Raw genomic sequence first — 21,252 nt, 5'->3', positions numbered from 1 at the left:
AAATAATTTTTTTATTCAAAGATTATAACTGGCAAGTTGGGGGACATTTTTGTGGGGAGAAACTCTAATGTTACTATTTTATCACTATAAAATTCTGTTTCGATTTGGTCTTTAGGGGACATGGTGGCCATGTAAATTTCATTTGGCTTGCTTTTGTAACTGGTAAAGTGGCTGGTTACAAAAAAGTCATGAAGGGCCCCTGCCCGCTGGCGCAGCGGTTAAGTGCGCGCTCTCTGCTTCATTGGCCCGGGGTTCGCAGACCCAGATCCCTGGCGCGCATCGGTCCACTGCATGTCAAGCCACGCTGTGGCAGCATGCCATATAAAGTAGAGGAAGATGGGCACGGATGTTAGCCCAGGGCCAGTCTTCCTCGGGAAAAAAGGGGGAGGATTGGTATTGGATGTTAGCTCAGGGCTGATCTTCCACACCAAAAAAAAAAAAAAAAAGTTATGAAGGCAAGAAAGAATGCATGCTTATAGCTGAGCAGGGCTTGAACTCTACTGTACATTTAATGGAACAAATCCTCCAAAGAGAATTAATATAATATTTATATAGTCACGTTTTTATGGATTAAAGACTTCAGAATATGAATTCTATGCGGAAGTAAGTTCTTTCATTTCAACAATTATGAACTCCTTCTTTCTGCAAGGCAGTGTTCCAAGGTTCCACAGGGAGTTGTGATTAAGAGGATCAAGGTAGGTTTAAGGCTCAATTGTAATCTGTCCTATTTCTCTAATAATTTTACCTTTATTCTGTATTTGCAAAGATCCTTCTTTTTCTTTGAATCTGGGCCCCATTAGCTTATCTCCACATCTCTCTTCTTTAGCAGAAGAGTCTTCTGTGTTCCTTTCAAATGAAGGTAAAGTTACAGACAACATCTCCTTTAACTTGAACATTAGAAATTAACTGCTCTCCAAGGGTTTAAAAAGTACTGAGTTATCATCTGGGAGTCAGCTTGAAGTCATTAGAATTGGAGAGAGAAAATGTGTCAGTAGTCTTCAGCATAGTTTTTGTCTTTTGTTCGCTTCCTTGTTTTGCCATCCTTTGTGTAATTCCCTGTATTTTCTCTAAGAAGTATTAATGGGTGTTCTTCAAGTTTGGCTAATATAGTGCAGACCTTTGTGCTGTGTATGGGTTACAGGGTTATAGATGTGCTGAGATCTTGATTTGCTCAGCCTATGAAGCAGCCAGAAGGCCTTGGGTGGCCCGAGCCTCTTCCTCCAGCGGTGAGCAGCCATGACATGACCAATGTCGGGAAGCATTGAGAGAGGGAAAGGGATGTAGGCAATGTGTAGAAAGGCTAAGGAAGGGGACATGAATAAGTAATGATGGATTAATATACATTTTTAAGCCAAATAATTTTTGCAGGTCAGTGATTTTAAGAACAAACTTTTTTGGGAATAAGAGAAACTATACAGTTTATTTAGTATTCCATAGCAATTCAAAGCTCTCAAAATGCTCTTGCACGTGTATCCTCTCAGTCAGTCCTTCCAGCAGTCCCAGGAGGACGCAGGATGGAGAGTACACTATCTCCAAAGTTTCCCTAACTTTCAGAGATTTAGAGGACTTACTCATGTTGAGCAGTTTCTAGCATTATAAGTGCTTCTTTTCATTAGCAAATTTAGAAGGCGTGCAGATTTTAAAGGGAAAACAAGTATTTTCATAGCTTCTAATTTTGTCTTGTGTATGAAGCAATCCAAGTTCTAGAAGTTTGCTAAATATGACTTCACTTATTTCACTATTGGTAAGGCCAGAGAAGGAGATTTTAGAAGACTCTCTCCCCAATTACTTAATGTCTATAAGCCTCAGTTTCCTCTTCTGCAAGAAGGGATTAAAATAGTACTAACATTATAGAGTCAATGTTATGGACAAAAGGAGAAAATACATGTAAAATGCCTACCGCAGGGCTGGGCACTTTCTAAGTACTCAAGAACCATCATAGTATATTGACCCATTTCATAAGATTTGTGAGTATATATGATGATTTTTGTTATTTCTCCTAGGTACAACAAAAATTTAGAAGAAGCTAAAAGAATTGGGATAAAGAAAGCTATTACAGCCAACATTTCTATTGGTGCTGCTTTCCTGTTGATGTATGCATCATACGCTCTGGCATTCTGGTATGGGACCTCCTTGGTCCTCTCAGGAGAATATTCTATTGGGCAAGTACTCACTGTAAGTGATGCTATATTAAGAAATGAATCTTTATTAAAAATGCCAGTGAAATTGAGTGGTGTTGGCTTGACTGTAGGAGAATATATGTTGAAGAACTATTGAATAATACAAAGAGATACCCACTACTACGTTAAAATGTAGAAAGGAAATTAGATATATTCAACAGACACTTTTGTCATTTTTTAGGTCCCTTGCACAGTTTAATCTGTAGCCTAAATAATGTTGACATCACCTATCTCTATAGCATGACCTTTGATTTGTTGAGATTATTTCTTTGTGCCAGACTCTATGCTAAGCACTTCACTTTTAGATTCTTATTTACTATTCACAACATCAAATGGAAAAATACCAGTCTAACTTCTTTTCAAATTCTTTTGAATGGCAGCTAATCTACCTCGTAAATTTATGGAAGTATAAATTGTTACTTTCCTAAAAGAATCTCCCATTTAGAAGTTCTCTGCCTTTCAGACCTCTGTACAAGCACAGAAGGCCTGCCATTTGATGCTACCTCTTTTATTTAAAGACAATGAAATAATTCACAAATCAAGCTCAATCTGTATCTTGATCTAATAAAGTACATACTTTGGGAGAGTCACTCAGTTCCTTTTTTTTTTTTTTTGAGGAAGATCAGCCTTGTGCTAACATCCGCCAATCCTCCTCTCTTTTTGCTGAGGAAGACTGGCCCTGGGCTAACATCCGTGCCCATCTTCCTCTACTTTATATGGGACGCCGCCACAGCATGGCTTGACAAGCAGTGCGTTGGTGTGCGCCCAGGATCCGAACCGGCGAACCCCGGGCCGCCGCAGCAGAGCGTGCGCACTTAACCACTTGCGCCACTGGGCCAGCCCCTCAGTTCCTTTTTCATAGGCCAAGCACAAGCATATTGAGTTAACGACAACCGAATTTTGTTGAGTCCCTTAAAACAGTTCCCTTTCTCAGGAACCACATTTGTAATGTGTATATAATAATTGCATCTCATTTTTCCAAACTGTTGCCTCATGCAAAATGTGTGAGGTTATTTAGTTAAGAATGACTTTTACCAAAAAGCTCTTATTAGGAATGTGATGCTGTGGGTGAACATAGGTTGTGATAAGAGGTGTATTCTGCTTAATTATAATGTAGATAAGCAGTTCTAAATCCAGTATTCACTGAATCCACATCTGCCTCACAAACTGCAAGCACCCAGAATAGTAAGAGCTCAGGAATTGATATCAAGCCGACTTGGTTTGGATTCCCGCTGTGCCACTTATTCGCTGTATGATTTGGGGCGGCCACCTAGACTTCTCAAGCCTCCGTTACCTCTTCTGCCAAATGGAAATGACAGGAATGACGTGCCGTAACTTTTAGTGTTGTTGTAAGGCCTAATTGCGAAAACGACTATAGAATCACTTAGCAGAATTCCTTCTACGTAAATTATTGGGTAACCTAATTCCTGTGTGATTTAGAAAGAAACGAATAGTGGCATTAGTTCTCTTTAAGCCTGAAGAGAAACCAAGTCAAGTCTTTACCAACAACAAACTGATTTGGGCAAAATTGAACAAAACCAGAAAGCTGTTTATCGGACTCCAAAGAGAACACAATCTGGTAGCGGAATAAAAGACGTAACCCGAAAAGGAATAGTGTGTTATGTGTGTGGGCTTTATAGTTTACAAAATTGTTTCGTTTGATACAACAACTCCCTTAGAGTAGGGAAAACAGATAGAATCTTGCCTATTTTTGCAAATGAAGAAATGGAAGCCCAGAGATCCTAGGAGAATTGCCCGAAGACATATAGCCAGTTAGTGCTTAATCCGATTCCGATGTGGACCCGGCTCTTCTGCCTCTCCTTCTAGGCTTTCTTTCCAACCTGTGTATACACTGCTGAAGATCTAAACCAAAATACTTAGCAGTAAATAAATATAAATCTGTTGTATTCTCATATTCTGGTCCTATAGAACTTATATCATTGTTTCACTGACCAAGTAAGATTAATTCTGCATTGTAAATTGAAAAGTATTTAAACTTTTAAAATGATTTTGACACTCAGTATTCATCAGTTTCCTTGCCATTTTAAAATCTAATTAGCTTCATTAGAAGAAAGAAGCAGTATGAAAAAATTGTAGTCAACACTATCTGAGTAACTTGATGGTTTTCCTTCACTTTCCTCAGGTCTTCTTTTCTGTATTGATTGGGGCTTTTAGTGTTGGACAGGCATCTCCAAACATTGAAGCATTTGCAAACGCAAGAGGAGCAGCTTATGACATTTTCAGGATAATTGATAGTGTAAGTCTGGGCTAGCCATTTATCCGTGTTTCTAAAAGTTTTTCTGATTAAAAGTCAGTATCTTTATCACTTAATCCAGCTCTCCACAAATGTCACTAAAAGCAGTATTGTAACCTAGTTATCTTCTGAAATTTTCTTCTTTTTAGAAGCCAAGCATTGACAGCTATTCGACGAGTGGGCACAAACCAGATAATATTAACGGAAATTTGGAGTTCAAAAATGTTCACTTCAGTTACCCATCTCGAAAAGAAGTTCAGGTACAATGATAAATGATTAATCAATGATTCAGCAATGTATTGGATGAAGACTTTCTGATACTTGCCTTTAGAGATTGTAAAAAAAAAAAGTGTATGTAAACCTACTTTGAATTGAACTGTCAGTTCATAGTCCCAGTACCTGTGAGTGGCCTTTAAGTTTACTTGTCTTTTGTCCTGGTAGATCTTGAAAGGCCTCAACCTGAAGGTTCAGAGCGGGAAGACGGTGGCCCTGGTTGGGAACAGCGGCTGCGGGAAAAGCACGACAGTCCAGCTGATGCAGAGGCTCTATGACCCCACGGAGGGCGTGGTGAGATGGCTCTTGCTGAACTGGATGCTGTAGCACTCAGCAGTTACCCCTGTAGATCACACGTTACAAATCTGCAGTGTATGAAGATCACACTTCCTCTTTATTTCAGGTCAGCATTGATGGACAGGACATTAGGACCATAAACGTAAGGTATCTTCGGGAAATTACTGGTGTGGTGAGTCAGGAACCTGTGTTGTTTGCCACCACAATAGCTGAAAACATTCGCTATGGCCGTGAAAATGTCACCATGGAGGAGATCGAGAAAGCTGTCAAGGAAGCTAATGCCTATGACTTTATCATGAAACTGCCTAATGTAAGTCCTTCCTGATCTTTGTCGTGCTCGAGGTTCACAGAATAGAATGCTGGCCTAATGCATAAGAAGTTAGGAAACTATTACAAATTGGAGGACCCTCCTAAGATAAGAAATCAAGATTACTTCAGATTTAAAGCTCCAGGAGCATGAACTAATAGCAGGATATTTTTAAAATTTGGGGTTGGTTATTACTAAGTTTTAAGGAACGGGATATTAATGCCTCTGAGGCTTGGGTTGTTTATGGGATTACTTCCCATCTTAAAGGGTGAGCTAACTTGTTCTTTTGCTAAATCTTCCTGTGTTTTCTGTGCTGTAGAAATTTGACACCCTGGTTGGAGAGAGAGGGGCCCAGCTGAGTGGTGGACAGAAGCAGAGAATCGCCATCGCACGAGCCCTGGTTCGTAACCCCAAGATCCTCCTGCTGGACGAGGCCACATCAGCCTTGGACACTGAGAGTGAAGCAGTGGTTCAGGTGGCCCTGGACAAGGTCTGTGAGCCTCAGTTCAAACTGACCTGATTCATAAGCATAAGAACATGCCACTGTGAATTCTTCTTAACATTAAAAAAAAGAAAACTTTTGATTGCTTCTAAAGTGATCCCTTCAGCTATCAAAATAAAATCATCAGGGCTCTTTGCATCTGTTTGTTTGATTTCTATTCATTTCTCTGTTTTTTTTTAAGTACAGATGAATAAACTTTCATTGAAAGGCACCTGCAAATTTTAAAAATTTCACAATGAGAAATATAGACTCCAATGAAAATTGGTCTTCATTGCAATCTTGAAAACAGCCTTAGAGATAACCCCATTATTTAGGTTTTGTGAGTTTTACTGTTGTCAACAACAGGAAATAAAATCTGAAGCTTCACATTTGATTTCCGAGATGTTAAATGCCTGTTGAAGACTCCTTGGGACATGAGAAACCTCTCATCCCCGGGAGGGGGGCTGGAGCCAATGATGTTGGAAACTCACCGAGCCCTTGAAATGTCCTTGACTATCAACAGAGTTTGAGCTTCCTGCAATTCTTGAGTCCATGTAACTCATTCACCAAATTGGATTTGAGTGCTCCAGCTGTGCCAGGCACTGTGCTTGGTCTCTGACATGTAGTGGTAACCGGGCTAGCTCTGTGAGGACAAGGATTGTGGAGACCTTTTAACCCAAAAGTGCTCTGAGGTGAAGTGTCACAGTACAAGTCAAAGATGAACTCGTATTTGTTCCAACTCTCCTCCTCTCTAATAATAAAACAACACTATATCTTCTTTTAAATATCCTGTCAGTGGGCTTAATAGATTGTTGAGGGAGGAAAAAGCAGGTTACTAAAACTTTTCTGACCCACAATAGAGGCAAAAGGGATTGTGGCTGCTTTATTTCCTTTCACTTTGCTTTTCTGTAATTTCACATCTTTGTTTTCTTATTCTACAATGCCTCTATGTATTAAATTATAAATGAAAAAAATTTTACAAGGTTGCATTTAAAAATAATTTTTCTTTAGAATGTAAATTTTGGGGGGAATGCAACATGACCCCCTTTGTCCATTGTCTTCTCTACTTCACAGTTCCTGCCACCTAATTTTTCTAATGTGTATTTTTTTATCTTCTCAGAGTTTTCCACTTCTCTTTTACATATTGATCCTAATACCTTCTTTTGTTAGTTTGTTTTGAGGATTTTATTGCTAGTTCCTGGAAAGAAAGAAAGAGTCACAAAAATCATAAGCATTGCGAAAGTTACAGAGGTTAAAGAAATCTCAGAGAAGCTCTGGTTATCTGGCTCTGTCCCATATTAAAATAAAAATGAGATTGGGCATTTAAAAATACTGACATAGCTCTTCAAATTTTCCACAATGCTTCTACCTAGTAGTAAGCGTCCTTTATTAGGCATTTCCTGTGTACGCGTCACAATGCTTTATGAGCATTATTTTAGTCGTCACAGTTACTCTCATTTTGTGTATATGAATAAACTGAACCTCACATAGGTTAAAAGATCTGGATAAAATCCTGGAATTCATAAATGGGAGAACTAAGATTTGAGTTCAGATCAATGTGATGCTGAAGTCTGGACTTTGCTTCCTCACATTTATTGTCCACCTTGACCATCCACTGTCCTGTGAGATAGGACATTATGATGCCCAGGACTGATCGCTAGCTAGTGAGCACCAGTACGGCACACCGGCCTGTGTCTGCTCAGATTGCCCAATGCCTGGGCTGTAGGCTTTTTTTACTTTTATAAGCCCCTGCTTGTTACTATAAACTTAGGCTGATAGAGATCAAATGAAATACTTAAAGGCTTACATAATGTTAATATGTGACTATCATATGTGTGCTTATATTTATTATAATAAAATATCATTTTAAACCCTTATCTACTGACTCTACATCCATGAAGTGAGAGACTACCTTATATATCTTAGACGGTTTTATAATGTCCAAGGCACTGGTGTTCAGCAAATACATAAGATGAATGAATGAATTTCTGCATATATAATTATTCATGTATCCAAAAACCAAATTTTTCTCTCTTTAGGCCAGAAAAGGCCGGACTACCATTGTGATAGCTCATCGCTTGTCTACAGTTAGAAATGCTGATGTCATCGCTGGTTTGGATGATGGAGTCATTGTGGAGGAAGGCAATCATGATGAACTCATGAAAGAGAAAGGCATTTACTTCAAACTTGTCACAATGCAGGTATAGTCTGACTTTAGAATTTTCCTACAGTATCTGAGGAATAAGGTGATTTTGCTGTGTTTGGTGCTATAAATAAACATTACTTGAGTTGATTATCTTGAGTAGGAAAAAATACCTGGTGGTTTCAGGATCAGACTAGTGTTTTAAATATGTTTTCCCCTCTTGAAAGAATGGAAAATAAAGAAGGAGAATTAGAGAAAAGTAAGGAAAAATTTAAAAAGGTTTAAAGCTGAGTTGTCCACTCACTATGGTAGCCACCAGCCACGTGGCTACTGAGCACTTGAATGGTATTTAATCTGAACTGAGGTGTTGTAAGTAGGACGTGCATACCAGATTCCAAAGACTTAGTACAAAAAAAGAATGCAAACTATCTCAATTATGTTTTTACATTGATTACATGTTGAAATGCTAACATCTTGGATACATTAGGTTAAATAAAATATATGATTAAAACTGATTTTACCTCTCTCTTTCACATTTTTTAATGTGGCTACTGAGAAAATCTAAAATGAGAAAGGTGGCTCACAGCTTGGCTTGCACCATCTATTTCTCGACAGCACTGGTCCAAAGCAAATTTGATTCAGCCAAAAACACCCACAAAGCGAAGATGACGAGATAAGATACATGGAATGGATGCTGTGTTATTTGTCCGTATTCAATGGGAATCCTTCTTTGGTGGTTTTAATTTTCATATATATCACAAAAAAATAAATAGCCGTTTAACTTTATCCTTTCCTGTAATGTACTTAAATTACCTTTTTCTTTGATATCTGATGTTCAGCAATTAATTTTCATTGGTTAACTGAGCCTAATGGGCTTATGCATGTTTCTTGTTTATTTTAGACAAGAGGAAATGAAACTGAATTAGAAAATGCAATTGGTGAATCCAAAAGTGAAACTGATGCCTTGGAAATGTCTCCAAAAGATGCAGGATCAAGTCTAATAAGAAGAAGATCAACTCGCAAGAGTATCCGTGCACCACAAGGCCAGGAGAGAAAGCTTAGTACAGAAGAGGCCCTGGTATGGAGGAGGATGTCGAGTTATGGCTTCAACCCTCCCACTGTCGCTCCCCTCGTTTAGTGGGCTAGGGTGGGGTTAGGAGTGGGAACAAGAAAGTGTTATCCAGAATCCTCCTGTCCCATCCCCCAGAGTGTTCCACAAACCACAACATCAACATTTTAGACTCGGTTTAGCATTTACGACTGAGATTTATAGGACAAGAATTTTAGAATTAGAATTTATAATATAGAGACAGACCATAATGGTTCTTCAATGTAAACATTTCTGTTTATCTCTTCTCTTAAATATTCTTGTCATATTGCAAATGTCAGGTAAGAGTTAAATGTTAGTAGAAATATCATTTATTTCTTAAAAAATAAAGGAATAATATGACAATCTTTCAGTATCTTTTTTTAAGCTAAATTGCCATCAGTTGATAAGGAAATGGGAATAGGCTATGTTCATCTAAAAATTTTATGCATATGGAGGAAGTGTCCATGATTAAATCAATTAAGTACCAGTTCTTTTTCTAACTAGCCTGTAGTAATATTTGGTGTTTTCCAGGATGAAAATGTACCTTCCATTCCCTTTTGGAGGATTCTGAAGCTGAATATAACCGAATGGCCTTATTTAGTGGTTGGTACATTTTGTGCCATTATAAATGGAGGCCTGCAACCAGCATTTGCAGTAATATTTTCAAGGATTATAGGGGTAAGTGTGAATTTCCATTTTTGGCTTACCTGTGAGTCCTGAATGAAGAATGAACTGTTTGTTTGTAACTATATACATAAGCCACAAGAAACATGTACCTTCATATGAAACTAAGCCACTTGAAGATCTAAGAACAGAAGTCTGGTTTGTGATAGGAAAGCTCATTTTTCAAACCTTCCTTTGTTCTGGCAGTTGGTTTTGATCCTATACTCCTGGGGCCAGATCCCTGAAATAGGCAATGACACTGACTAGATGACTGTCCCTCCCCTGCCATCACTGGGCTCTGAGTAAACCTCCTGAGCTGTTGTATCACCCGAGTGCAAAGAGAGGTCCTCACATGTGTCAGACAGGCTTGAGAGAGAGCTGTTCTCTGACATGCGCACTTGGCAGGACACGAGCAGGCCTAGCACACTGCCTCTGTGAGATGTCCATCCCACTTGTTAAGATGAACACAAGTGGAACAGCTTCTGAAAGACTGAGGTTGACACGTGTTTGTTCTGCGTGCTTTCTACGGGTTAGGAATATGGCTCTGTTACTAGACTGACTGTGGCCCATGTGAAGGGAGATGTTTGTTTTCTTTCCCTGTGGAGTGGTTCTTCTCTGTCTTCCCCATCTTGGGGAAGCTCTCCATGTGTAGTGCTAGGTCAGCTGGCTGTGGTTCCCCCACTGGCTATCTGTCTGGCCATCCTATAGAGAAGGCTGGCTCAAGGCACCTTCTTTCTTTCTGAAAGGCCTGGGCTGAGTGAATGACCACCTCTCTCTGGTTCACCAAAACCATCCCAGCAGATTTTCTGCAAACACCTTGGGACAGTTTGAAATGTCCAAATTGTAAAGCAACGCATTGGCCTCCAGTGTAGTTTCCCCCAAAGGAGGAAGAGAGCGTCGTTCCCATTTCTGCTTTACACAGGAGCTGTGGCACTTGTGGCGCTCGTTACTCCAGGAGGGAGTATGAGCAGAAAAGTATTGGATCAATTGAGGAGTGACAGACCCGTTCTTGGCCCCTAAGGGAGGCAGAGTGCATACACTTTCAGGTTTGGCATTAGGGAGGCAACCCCAAACTCCGTTACACTAAGGCTCTCTTGACCCCAAACCCTGTGCTAGGTGGCAAATGGGTCACACCCAGAATTGCTTCTTCAGTGGTTGAACTGAAAACCTTTCAATATTTTCTTCACAGGTTTTTACCAGAGATGAGGATCCTGAAACAAGACGACAGAATAGTAACATGTTTTCACTATTGTTTCTCGTCCTTGGAATTATTTCTTTTATTACATTTTTCCTACAGGTAAATGTCTATATTTTCACTTTATTCATTTTTGAGAAATGGGTCATCATTCAACTGTGGAATTTATAAACATCTGTGTAACTTTCTTTTTAGTAGAAATGCTCCTCTCTTAACTGGGCTATTAGCAGCCAAGTTTCTTGGACGTATTTAAAGCAAAGATGTTTTGTTCCCTTGCTTAGCTCCTCCTCCCCTCTGACCTCCCCTAAGTGAAATAATAATGAAACCAGAGGGAACAGAGTAAAGGAGTTAAGCACTCTAAAAGCATAGTATGGTAAGGCAGTATGGGTGTTGGTGTTAGACCTGGGGTCCAGCACCAGTTGAACCAGTTCCTAATTTTGTGTCCTTGGGCCAATAAGTAGTTTAAATTGTCCAAGCCTCAGTTTCTTCATCTGTAAAATAGGGATAATGGTACCTGCCTCTTGATGATTAAAAGAGGTCATGTGACTACGTTCCCAGGCCTGTGTGGGGCAGCAGCAAACACGTAGTCGCTTATTCAATGAATGCTTAGCAACATGTATTTTTTTTAAGATAAAATTCTGAATAGATCTCTTTATTTCACATGTTGTAACCATGTACTAATTTTTTTTCTATAAACAGGACATTTTTCTTGACATTATAGGAGGTACAAATGAAAACAAACTGAACTCTCTCATTACTAAGTACTTCAAGTCTCACTGGGGAATCTGACCTTGCCATCATAGATGGGACACTCTGTGTACACTTTATAACTCTGTGCTCTTTGCATGTGTTTCTTCCTTCTCTCTCAGTAATGTCCAGCACACTACTGGGGAGCACAGAGGAGACACGGTTGCCCTCCTCCACTGCTCTGATTTCTGCAGGAGACTCAGGCCTGTTAGTAGGGCCTCTCCTCTTCTGATGCACCACACAGCCGTTTCCACTCTCCTTTCCCCATGCCATTGTGTGGCAGGCCTTTCCAGAGCTCCAGAAAGAAAGGGGAATTCCTTCTAATCTCGTATCCCCAAACTCATCGGGATGAGGGTTCTGTTGTCCTTCCTCCCCAGAGGTGGCCCAGCATGGCCACACAGTCACATCTCACTGTGTTCTTTCCCAGTAACTCTCTTCCCTCCTCCAGACACAGAAGTTTCCAACCTTGGGGGATGGAGAGGGCAGTGCAGAAAATTCTCTTTCTGTAAGCCACCTCCTCCAACCTGTTTTGCTCCTTGACTTTGGCTTTTCTAAACTTAGAGACTAAGAATTTGATAGCTTTGTCCTCTGCATCCTTTTTGCCTGGGGTGACTGTATATTCCCGTTTTCCCAGGTGACAACTCAGGTCCTGCTGAAATTACTATTAGCACCCCTGTGCACTCTCAAAAGTGTCCTGGTTTGGAGGATACATAATATTGCCACCTGTTTAGAGTGCCCCCTGCCTTGGAAACAACTCCAGCTTCCTGAGTGACAGACCCTGGTTCACTGGGAGAAATAAGCAGGGATAGGAGTGGAGTAAAGAAACACATTTCCAGTAGATCCCTGATCAGTCTGCCAGCTAGCTGTGGAGTAGCAGTATGAATTTCAAAACTGGCCCTCCTGGCTATTCCACCAGGGCGGCTGTGTACCATAGTACACAGTCACCGAAACGTAGGCAACCCTTGAAATCAGCTTCTGACTTTGTCTAGTGTCCTGCTTTAGCAATGACATCAAGTCCCCCTCCTTCTGTGTAATCAGGCTGCGTCTCTGACAAGTCTCCTTCCTGTGGCATGTTCTCTTTTTTCACAGGGCTACACGTTTGGCAAAGCTGGAGAGATCCTCACCAGGCGGCTCCGATACTTGGTTTTCCGATCGATGCTGAGACAGGTATGTCTGTTGAAGATTGTGCCCCGGGCTGTGCAGAACTCCACACATGGGCCCTGTGGTCTCAGGCAGTGGGAGCGCTGTCAGGTTACTGGGAGTGAAGTCCTGTATTGATCTTCCCTCAGTCTCATCTCAGAGATGCAGCTGAACTGCCCCCCGGGTCAGGCGCAGAGGCCCTGCTGTCTGTGGGCTGTGGGTGGGCACAGAGAAAGGATCACTGAAGACAGAGTCGCCAGAGCAGGTTCACCTCCAGCCTTTGTCTCAGCAGCTGTAGGCAGAGTAGGCAGAAGCCATCTTCAGTACCCTCGTCCCTTTCCTCTCTTTCTTTCCTTCTTCCCCCTGGGAAACCCAGAACACTTGTGTTTCTTCCCACCAAGAGATGCCCTCTGTACCCTTTCTTTCCACAAATCAAAATTCATCCCCAGGGCCCAGTTTCTCCGCTGGACTGATTTACTCATTCAAGCTGCAGTGTTACTAGCTGATAAGGACTTAATGGAATGCCTCGCACATTTTACACCTTCAGAACTCGAACAACAGGCAGATGTGAATGTTTTTCTGGGGAAATGGGAAGGAGGGATTCTGGGAATGTAACCCAAAGCAGCCAGGTCAAAGGGGAAAGTTTCTTTAAGAATCATAAAAATTTTGTATGTGACTTTATAACTTTCCATTTTAAAATCACTAATGACTTGGCAGTGAAGCAAATGATGCTCTAGAAGGATTCTCTGGATGTGGCAGGGGTAATTGAACCCTGGCTGAGAAGCGTCAGTTTGCTGTATTAGGATTTCTAGATGACATTCACATTTTCCCAGCTGTCTTTGGTTCCTCAATCTTTTCCCATTCCTCCCAGCACCACTTAGAAAGAAGACATATTTATGGAAATTGCTAGCTAGTGAGTAACAGAGCCAGCCTTCAATCTAATGAGTGAGATAGCACTGTTTGATGGCGGGCCGTGTCCTAGGACTCACAGTCAAACCATATTTGTAACTAAGATTCCACTTAGGCTCGAGGCTGACCTTGGTCCTCGGCCAAATGTCCCATTACCCCCCCCCCCCCAGCCTCCAGGCTAACTCCCAGGTCTATTATAATTTGGAAGCCGAGCTGATGGTTTGTGTAATGCCCTCTCCATAAGTGATTATGTCTGGCTATCATACATTAAGTGCTTTCTGTTTACAAAGCACAATACTAAGTGTTGTTAGGCATTCAGATGCAAATGGTCCCTGTCTGCAAGGAATTTATATTCCAGTTGGGGAGACACTGAACAATTTTAAAAAGCAAACTGATACACAGTCTTATCAATGATAATGCTTGGCTTTTTCTTAAATATTTGGGGGAAAAAATGATAGATACTGCTTAATTCAAATCACCAGTTCAGATAACTTCTTAGTACCATAGTTATTTTTGTAGCCAACACAAATTCATATTTCAAACTCACAATCTTTTTAGTATTTGTCTATTTTAAAACATAAGTGGTTTTACAAAGAAAATCCTATTTCATGTTGAATGTTAAATTTTAATCTGTACTTTAAGAAATTTTTTTAACCCAATTTATTTATTTTGCCTTAGACTACAGTTATCTAACTGCCTATTCTACACTTCTATTTGGATGTCTAATAAGCATTTTATACCTAACATTTCCACAGTTGAACTTGTGACTCCCCTCGCCACAGGGCTTACTCCTTACCTGGTCTTCTCCTATGTTAGTAAATGGCAGCTCCATTCTACCAGTTGTGTAGCTAAAAACCCTGGAGTCATCCTTGATTCCTCTCTTTCTGTTTCATATTACAATAGCCTCCTAACTGGTCTCACTGCCTCCATCATTATCCCAATCCAGTAGGTTCACCTCCCAGGAGCCACAGCCTTTCTTCTAAAATATAAGCCAAAACATCTCTCTGCCCAAAACCTGCTGAAAGGTACCCATATCTCTGAGAGTAAAATCTGGAATCTTTACTGTTCCCTATAAGGTCATAAATTATGTGGCCCCCATTGCCTCTAAGACCTCATCTCCTACATTTTCACACCTTTTTCAGTACATAGTCTACTCTATACACACGGGCTTAGTGCAGAAAGGTATGAGAGGGAGAGAGTGGGAGAACCAAGTGAGAATGGAAACCTGTTCAGAGGAAGAGGCAGCTTTTACAAATTCACACAGCTTTCAAGGCTAGTGGCCACCCTTAAGGCTTTCTTGCCAGTGCATGAAGACAGCAAGTATGCCTTTGCCTCAGGGCCTTTGCACATGCTGTTCTTCCTTATCTCAGATATTCTTATCCCTCGCTTCATTCAAGTTTCTGCTCAAATGTCACCTTAGAGAGTCCTTCTCAGTCCCCTCCCCAATCTATAAAATAGTGTGTTTCTTTACTTTTTTCCTTCTTATCCTGCTCTATTTTTCTTCATAGCATGTATTACCACCTAGCATGGTATATATTAATTTACTTGTGGCTTTCATCTCTAGAATCTAGGCTTCACAAAAGCAGCAACTTTGTCTTTTTTGTTCACTGTTGTATAGATCCAACGCTTACAAATCACATTTGGAACAAAGGAGGCACTCAAAAAAATTTTTGACAAGGGAAATTATTTGTGTTTGTCTAAGTCCCTTTCTCATCTGTTGAGTGTCAAATCCTGAGTGCTATATGCAAGAGATACAAGTGATAATCAGAACAGACCCTGTCACTGTCCCCGGCACCAAGAGTTTCATAAACAGGGCTTTAAGATCATAACATCATTTTCTGTGCCACAGGATGTGAGCTGGTTCGATAACCCTAAAAACACCACTGGAGCATTGACTACCAGGCTTGCCAACGACGCAGCTCAAGTTAAAGGGGTATGTGCCTCCTTTCTGCTGGTGTCTGTCTGAATTGCCCATTTTGAATCTCAGCATGAAACTAATTTTCTCATTACAGGTGCTAGTTCTCATCATCATTAAAATGTTAAATAAATATTTAACCATACATCATGTGCCTTATAACAAAAATGTTAACTATTTAAACATCACATACTGTATAGTATATAGATAACTTACAAGTCTTCTTTTGTTATTTGCTATCTTATTCATGCCATTAACGAAATACACGTGGAAGGATAACTACTGAGAAAAGGAAGTATTTATCAGCATATCATGTAGGATCAGACTGGTTTAATGTTCAATTAATCAACAGAAAATTGTAATTGCTACTGAAAAAACAAATGTGTAGCTGCTGTAAGAAAGTTTAGGGGAAGTACAGTTCAGAAGAGGGGCAAGAAAATCTAAAAGAAGGTTGAAAGAAACAAAAAGCACATGAACAAATTAAAGCAAAGGTAGAAGAAACAGCTTTATCAGACTAAAGCTTAAATTTTGCTACTACCTGAATCTCTTTAATTGATATAAGTAGAAACTGTTGAACCAGGAGGTTTGATTTGTGGATGAAGTGACAATGTCTTCTACAACTACAGCTGTTGATAGCAAAAATCCACAAGATGATATGGAATTTGAAAAAAGACATGTGACCTCTGCCTTGTCTTTCCCTCCCTTGAGCCTTATCAATCTATTTTTTAATCTTTCCGTACTGTAGTACTATAATAACATTCCTTCTGTCTAATATATGGGGCTTCTGTAAGAATAAATTAGAATATGAATGTGGAAGCATACAGAGACCTATAAAATTGAAATATAATTCTTAGGAATTGTTGTTTTAATATAGATTTCTTTGCTTAAACCAAACAAATCAACAAAAATTGAGTTTTAGATCAAGCTGTATAGAACCTAACTGAACAGAATGTGCACTTACTGAAATAACTTTGAACTTCCTAAATCAGACAACAACCCTGCCCTAATGGAGTCGACACTGTATGTCAGATCGTCATAAGTGCTGTAGAAAAAAAATGGCAGCACGATATGGCAGTAGGAAGTTGCTGGTTGCCAGGGAAGGAAGGCCTCAATGATATGGTGATATATGCAAGAGGCATGAAGGAAGGAAAGGTCCCAGCCTGTAGATGTTTAGAGAGGAGCGTCCTAAACAGAAGAATCAGGAAGTGCAAAGGCCCTGAGGCTGGAGCATTTCCTCCACTGTTTCCAAAACAGAAGGGGGATAGTGTGGCTGGAGTAAAGTGAGTGAAAGGATTAGTCCTAAGAGTTGAGGTCAGCATTACATCCAGAATTAGATGGGAAATTGTCTCAAGCATTGTACAGTTTTGAAGATGAGAGTGCCATGATCTGAAATTTTTAAAGACTGCTCTGTGAATAGGCTGCAGGGGGCAAGGGTGGAGGCAGGGAGTCTACTGCAATAATCCAGGGGAGGGATGATAGTGATTTAGACTAGGGTGGTCACAGTGAAGGTGATAAAAAGCAATCAGATTCTGAAGGTACACCCAACAGAACTTGTTGGCTGCTTGGATGTGGGATATGAGAGAAAGGGGATTTAAGGATGACTCCAAAGTTTTTGACCTGCACAACTGAAACAGTGGAGTTGCTTTTTAATGAAGCTGGGAAGCCTGTTGAAAGAGCACGTTTCGGGGAGAATTGAGAGTTCTATTCAGAACATAGTAAGTTTGAGATCCCCCATTAGATATCCAAGTGGAGGTGTCAAGAAGGCAGGTGGATTTGCAAGCCTGGAGTTTAGCAGAAAACTCTGGTCTGGAAATATACATTTGGAGCTTTTTCAGTCCATTGCTGGCTTTTAAAGCCATGAGACTGAAGATAGCCAAGGAAGCATGTGTAGATAAAGAAGATGGCAAGGCTGGGCCCTGAGCTCAGGGCTGTGACGATGAACCAGCAGAGGAGAGGGAGAAGGAGTGGGCAGTGAGGGAGAAGAGCGGTGTCCTAGAAACAAAATGAAGAAAGCGTTTTAAGGAGGGAGCAGCTAGGATAGCAAATACTGCTGATGAGCTTGCAGGAGGATGGAGCATCTCACAGTGCTGCAGCCACGTGGAGGAGTCTAGGGTTCTAACAAGAACTGTTTCAGAGGCGAGGTGGGGCCAAAACCTGACGGGAGTGGGCTCAGGAGAGAGGGGAAGGGGGAATAGGACTCAGATGGACAAACGGTTAAAGGATTTCCTGGTAAATGGGGCAGAGAAACGGGTGGTAGGTGGAGGATGTGAAGTATTAGTCTCTATATTATTTGTACTTAAATTGACATGAGAAACAAGCAGCAAACTTGGGGTAAATCCATCTTGCTAGCTTCCTGGAGGAGTCTTTCTTGCGGATAGTGATCACTGTGAACAAATTATCTTCAAGTTTTCCAGATTCTGTATTCCTTAGCTAAACATAGCTGCTGTAACTTTAGTCTACCTTTCACAGAGACCTTGTCACATGTACTCCTGTGCTCTCACAGACACACACATCCCATATCCCATTTGATGTTGAGGACAGAACCCTGGGGAAACACTGACTCAGTCCCTTGCAGCTGAACCCTGAGCAGATGTGGTCTGGGTGTTGTGTGCCGGCAGTCCCCTCCCTAAATTCCTCTGGAGTTATGGCCTGCCTTAGGCCACAGTGCTTTCCTATATTTGTAAACTGGTCAGTCCTTTCCCGCTACAGTGTTGTCTTTGAGGCCCTTGGCCGTGTCTGGGAACTCCACTAGTCCCTAACTGCCTGCTGCTGTCAACCATCTGCTTTTCACTGGTTTCCTCAAAGGGATCTCAAACTCACACTTTCATGGCCCCCCTAGCACAGACACCTGCACACCTCGTGTGAGCCACTCTGAGTCAGAACTGTCCTCCAGAACTTAAAACAGTGGCTAGAAAAGTAAGACCAGAGAGGAGGAAGCAAGCAGATTGGTGAGTGCCATCGGAACCAGGAAAGCCCAGTATAGCTGTTACCACAAATTGGCTGAGAGAGGACAGTTGTATCCACTTTACATCACCAGCTGACCTTTCGTGATGGGGGATACGTGTGTGAGTATAAATATGTACATGTACATACACATATATACAAACATATACATACACATATATATGTATACCACATGCATATGTGTGTATCTGTCTATTCCACAATTGGATGTAGTAAAATAAAATTTTTTTTTTCTGAGTAAGATTTGCCCTGAGCTAATATCTATGGCCAATCTTCCTCTATTTTTATGTGAGCCGCCATCACAGCGTGGCCACTGGTATAGGTCCATGCCCAGGGAACCGAACCCAGGCAGCCGAAGCAGAGCATATGAACTTAACCTCTAGGCCACTGGGGCTGGCCTTGTAATTAATTTTTTATATATAAAAATATCTGAGGGAAGCTGTGCTGTCACAAATCATTGCCACAAAAGGCAGGGCCGACTCAAGTTTTGTGTTTATAGTTAATGATAACGTTTACCTAGGTTAAATGTTTTTCATGTTTAACTTCATCATCAATGAAACATTTTCTGAGATGTATTTTTGAGTAAGTAGCTTAATCCTGCAAAACATAAATCAGAAGAAAATATGTCTCAACATTTTGCCTATGAAACTGTGGGCTTTTTTGGTACCGGACTAGATTTCTGCAGACAAAATAGCAAATGAGAGCCATATGGAAATCAAAAGCAACTATGTAGTTTTAAAATTTCTTTTCTGAGAGAAGGTAGTTGAGGGAAGGATTAAGTTAAATGTTCCTAATTTCAAAAGGAGGTTCAGGAAATATGATTTATTTTTCAATAAGCACAAATATTTTAGAATTAGATTTCAAGTGACATGGTGGAGTTTTGAAGAGGAAATAAATAGCAGGAGAGGGAGAAACAGGGAAAGGTGGAGAGAAAATTGAGTCAGAGGGGGAGTGAGATACTAATACGAGAAGTACAGTGCGAGGGAGAGATTGTGAGGAGAGTCGGGGTGGGTTCCAAGTGTTGAAGCATTTTTGTCTTACCTTGCTTCACACTTGGGCTGTGGTTTCCGAGTGTTATCTCCTCTCAGCCCTACTCTTTGAAATGAAAACTATCTGGCTACTACTGCCCCATGCTCTCTCATTCGTGGTGATCCTCAGAGCTCTAGAGATTCCCACTCTGTGTGGGGAACAGACGTGGGACCGTAGTGAGCTTTAGTCTTAAGAAAAGAAACGGTAACCAGTGCAATGTCGCCTGAAGTGCTAAATCAAATTACGCCAAGGAACCTTACCTCCCCCCAGCTGATGGTTCTAGATCTTTTAATTCACCTTTCAGGTACATTAAAGAAGAATTTGTCATCTTTGATCCATTTTACTCACTTCTGTGGCCTTGCCTACCATCCAAAGCTGAACACCCATATGTCTGGGGTAACTCATCTGCCACGAACTTGGGGGTGTTCTGAGTCATTCTCTCAGTCAGTTGCTGTGGGAAATGAGTTCTCAGTAGGACTTGCAGATACTGAGAACAGGGGCAATCTGCATCATCTCTGTGCTGCAGACTCTGCAGGTTGTAACCTGGGACTTTCAAATTGAAAATGTGCAGATACAGAGAGCTGACTTTGAAGGCCACTTCCCTCTGCCTCATGCCAAATTTGGCTAAGCATCCCTTTCGTATAAGCTCAGGGACTGCATCAGATAAAAATGCATGCTCTATTAATTATGCTGTCTCCTTCAGCCGAGGTGCAATTCCCTGGTTTGGAATTTAATGTATAGAGGCTACCGGTAGTTGTAGCAGCTTTTCCACCTAATTCCTGGTCTAGTGGTTATATCACATAGGTGTTGAAGGATTTCAGAGGGTTGACATTGGGTGGAATGGGTTGTAAAGGATTCTGTCGTAAAATTCAGAGCTGAGAGAAGCTTTGGATATTAATCAGTATACCTGCTCATTTTGGGAGTAGGAAGAAGTTTGTCGAAAGTCACAGAGTTGGTAGTGACCATTCTAGACTGGACTCCATCAGAATCTACCTGGGACCAGCCCCACTCAGGCAGAGGAAATTCCGGAAGTGGAGAAAGGATGGGTCATTTCCAGAAGAACCAGATCTGGGGCCAGAGCAGGAAGTTGGAATGGCTTGAGATCACGGGGTGTTCCAAGGGTGGAGGAGAGAAGTGTAGAGCAGTAAGTGAATTGACTTCATAGTGTGACTTCTAGCTGTAGAGTTGGAAATCGCTGCGTGCTCTGAAAGTCACATGTCAGGCTGCCTCTGGCATTCAAACTGAAAGTTCTGATGCCTGCTTAATATCCTAAATTAAATTCCATAACTTTGGGCTCTGTGTAGTTTTTCCAGATCAAATGAAGATTAAATTAAACACAATAAGCTTCTCAAATAGGCCAGATATATTTGAATATCCTTATAGACAAATATTAGGCTTAAATTATGAGTAGTTATGCATCTAACGTTGGAAATTTCCAACATTTCCAGTTGAATATAATTGTCAGACTATTTTGTCTTGCTAATTAGCAGAGCTTGCTTTAGTGATCAGGGTTTCATTGATAAATGAAAATTTTTTTGGTATTAAAAATCAGAAAAGATAGAAATATGTAATTGAACTCTAAATTACTGATATTCTACTTTCAGTATTTACTCTGAAGTCATGGAAATCTTCATTCTGGAAACCAAGTAAACTTAGAAGTAAACC

General features: G+C 40.8%; 1 protein-coding gene across 2 annotated transcripts in view; it reads left to right on the top strand.

The window, feature by feature from the left end:
• Positions 1-21,252, top strand: part of LOC131393766 (ATP-dependent translocase ABCB1-like) — an 85,379-nt gene that overhangs the window by 41,613 nt on the left and 22,514 nt on the right. The window contains exons 9-21 of one of the 2 annotated variants that reach the window (XM_058524807.1): positions 2,004-2,175; positions 4,324-4,437; positions 4,584-4,694; positions 4,876-5,001; positions 5,111-5,314; positions 5,631-5,801; positions 7,832-7,993; positions 8,837-9,013; positions 9,557-9,703; positions 10,878-10,985; positions 12,079-12,135; positions 12,720-12,797; positions 15,529-15,612. In XM_058524807.1, the coding sequence (XP_058380790.1) occupies positions 2,004-2,175; positions 4,324-4,437; positions 4,584-4,694; positions 4,876-5,001; positions 5,111-5,314; positions 5,631-5,801; positions 7,832-7,993; positions 8,837-9,013; positions 9,557-9,703; positions 10,878-10,985; positions 12,079-12,135; positions 12,720-12,797; positions 15,529-15,612 (1,711 nt within the window). The remainder of the gene's footprint in view (positions 1-2,003; positions 2,176-4,323; positions 4,438-4,583; positions 4,695-4,875; positions 5,002-5,110; positions 5,315-5,630; positions 5,802-7,831; positions 7,994-8,836; positions 9,014-9,556; positions 9,704-10,877; positions 10,986-12,078; positions 12,136-12,719; positions 12,798-15,528; positions 15,613-21,252) is intronic. The other variant, XM_058524811.1, reaches the window with a different exon arrangement.

The sequence above is a fragment of the Diceros bicornis genome, chromosome 3 (assembly GCF_020826845.1).
Source record: "Diceros bicornis minor isolate mBicDic1 chromosome 3, mDicBic1.mat.cur, whole genome shotgun sequence".
Taxonomy (NCBI): Eukaryota; Metazoa; Chordata; class Mammalia; order Perissodactyla; family Rhinocerotidae; genus Diceros; species Diceros bicornis.
The sequence above is the reverse complement of the archived record's forward strand: the minus strand, read 5'-3'. Positions and strand labels throughout refer to the sequence as shown.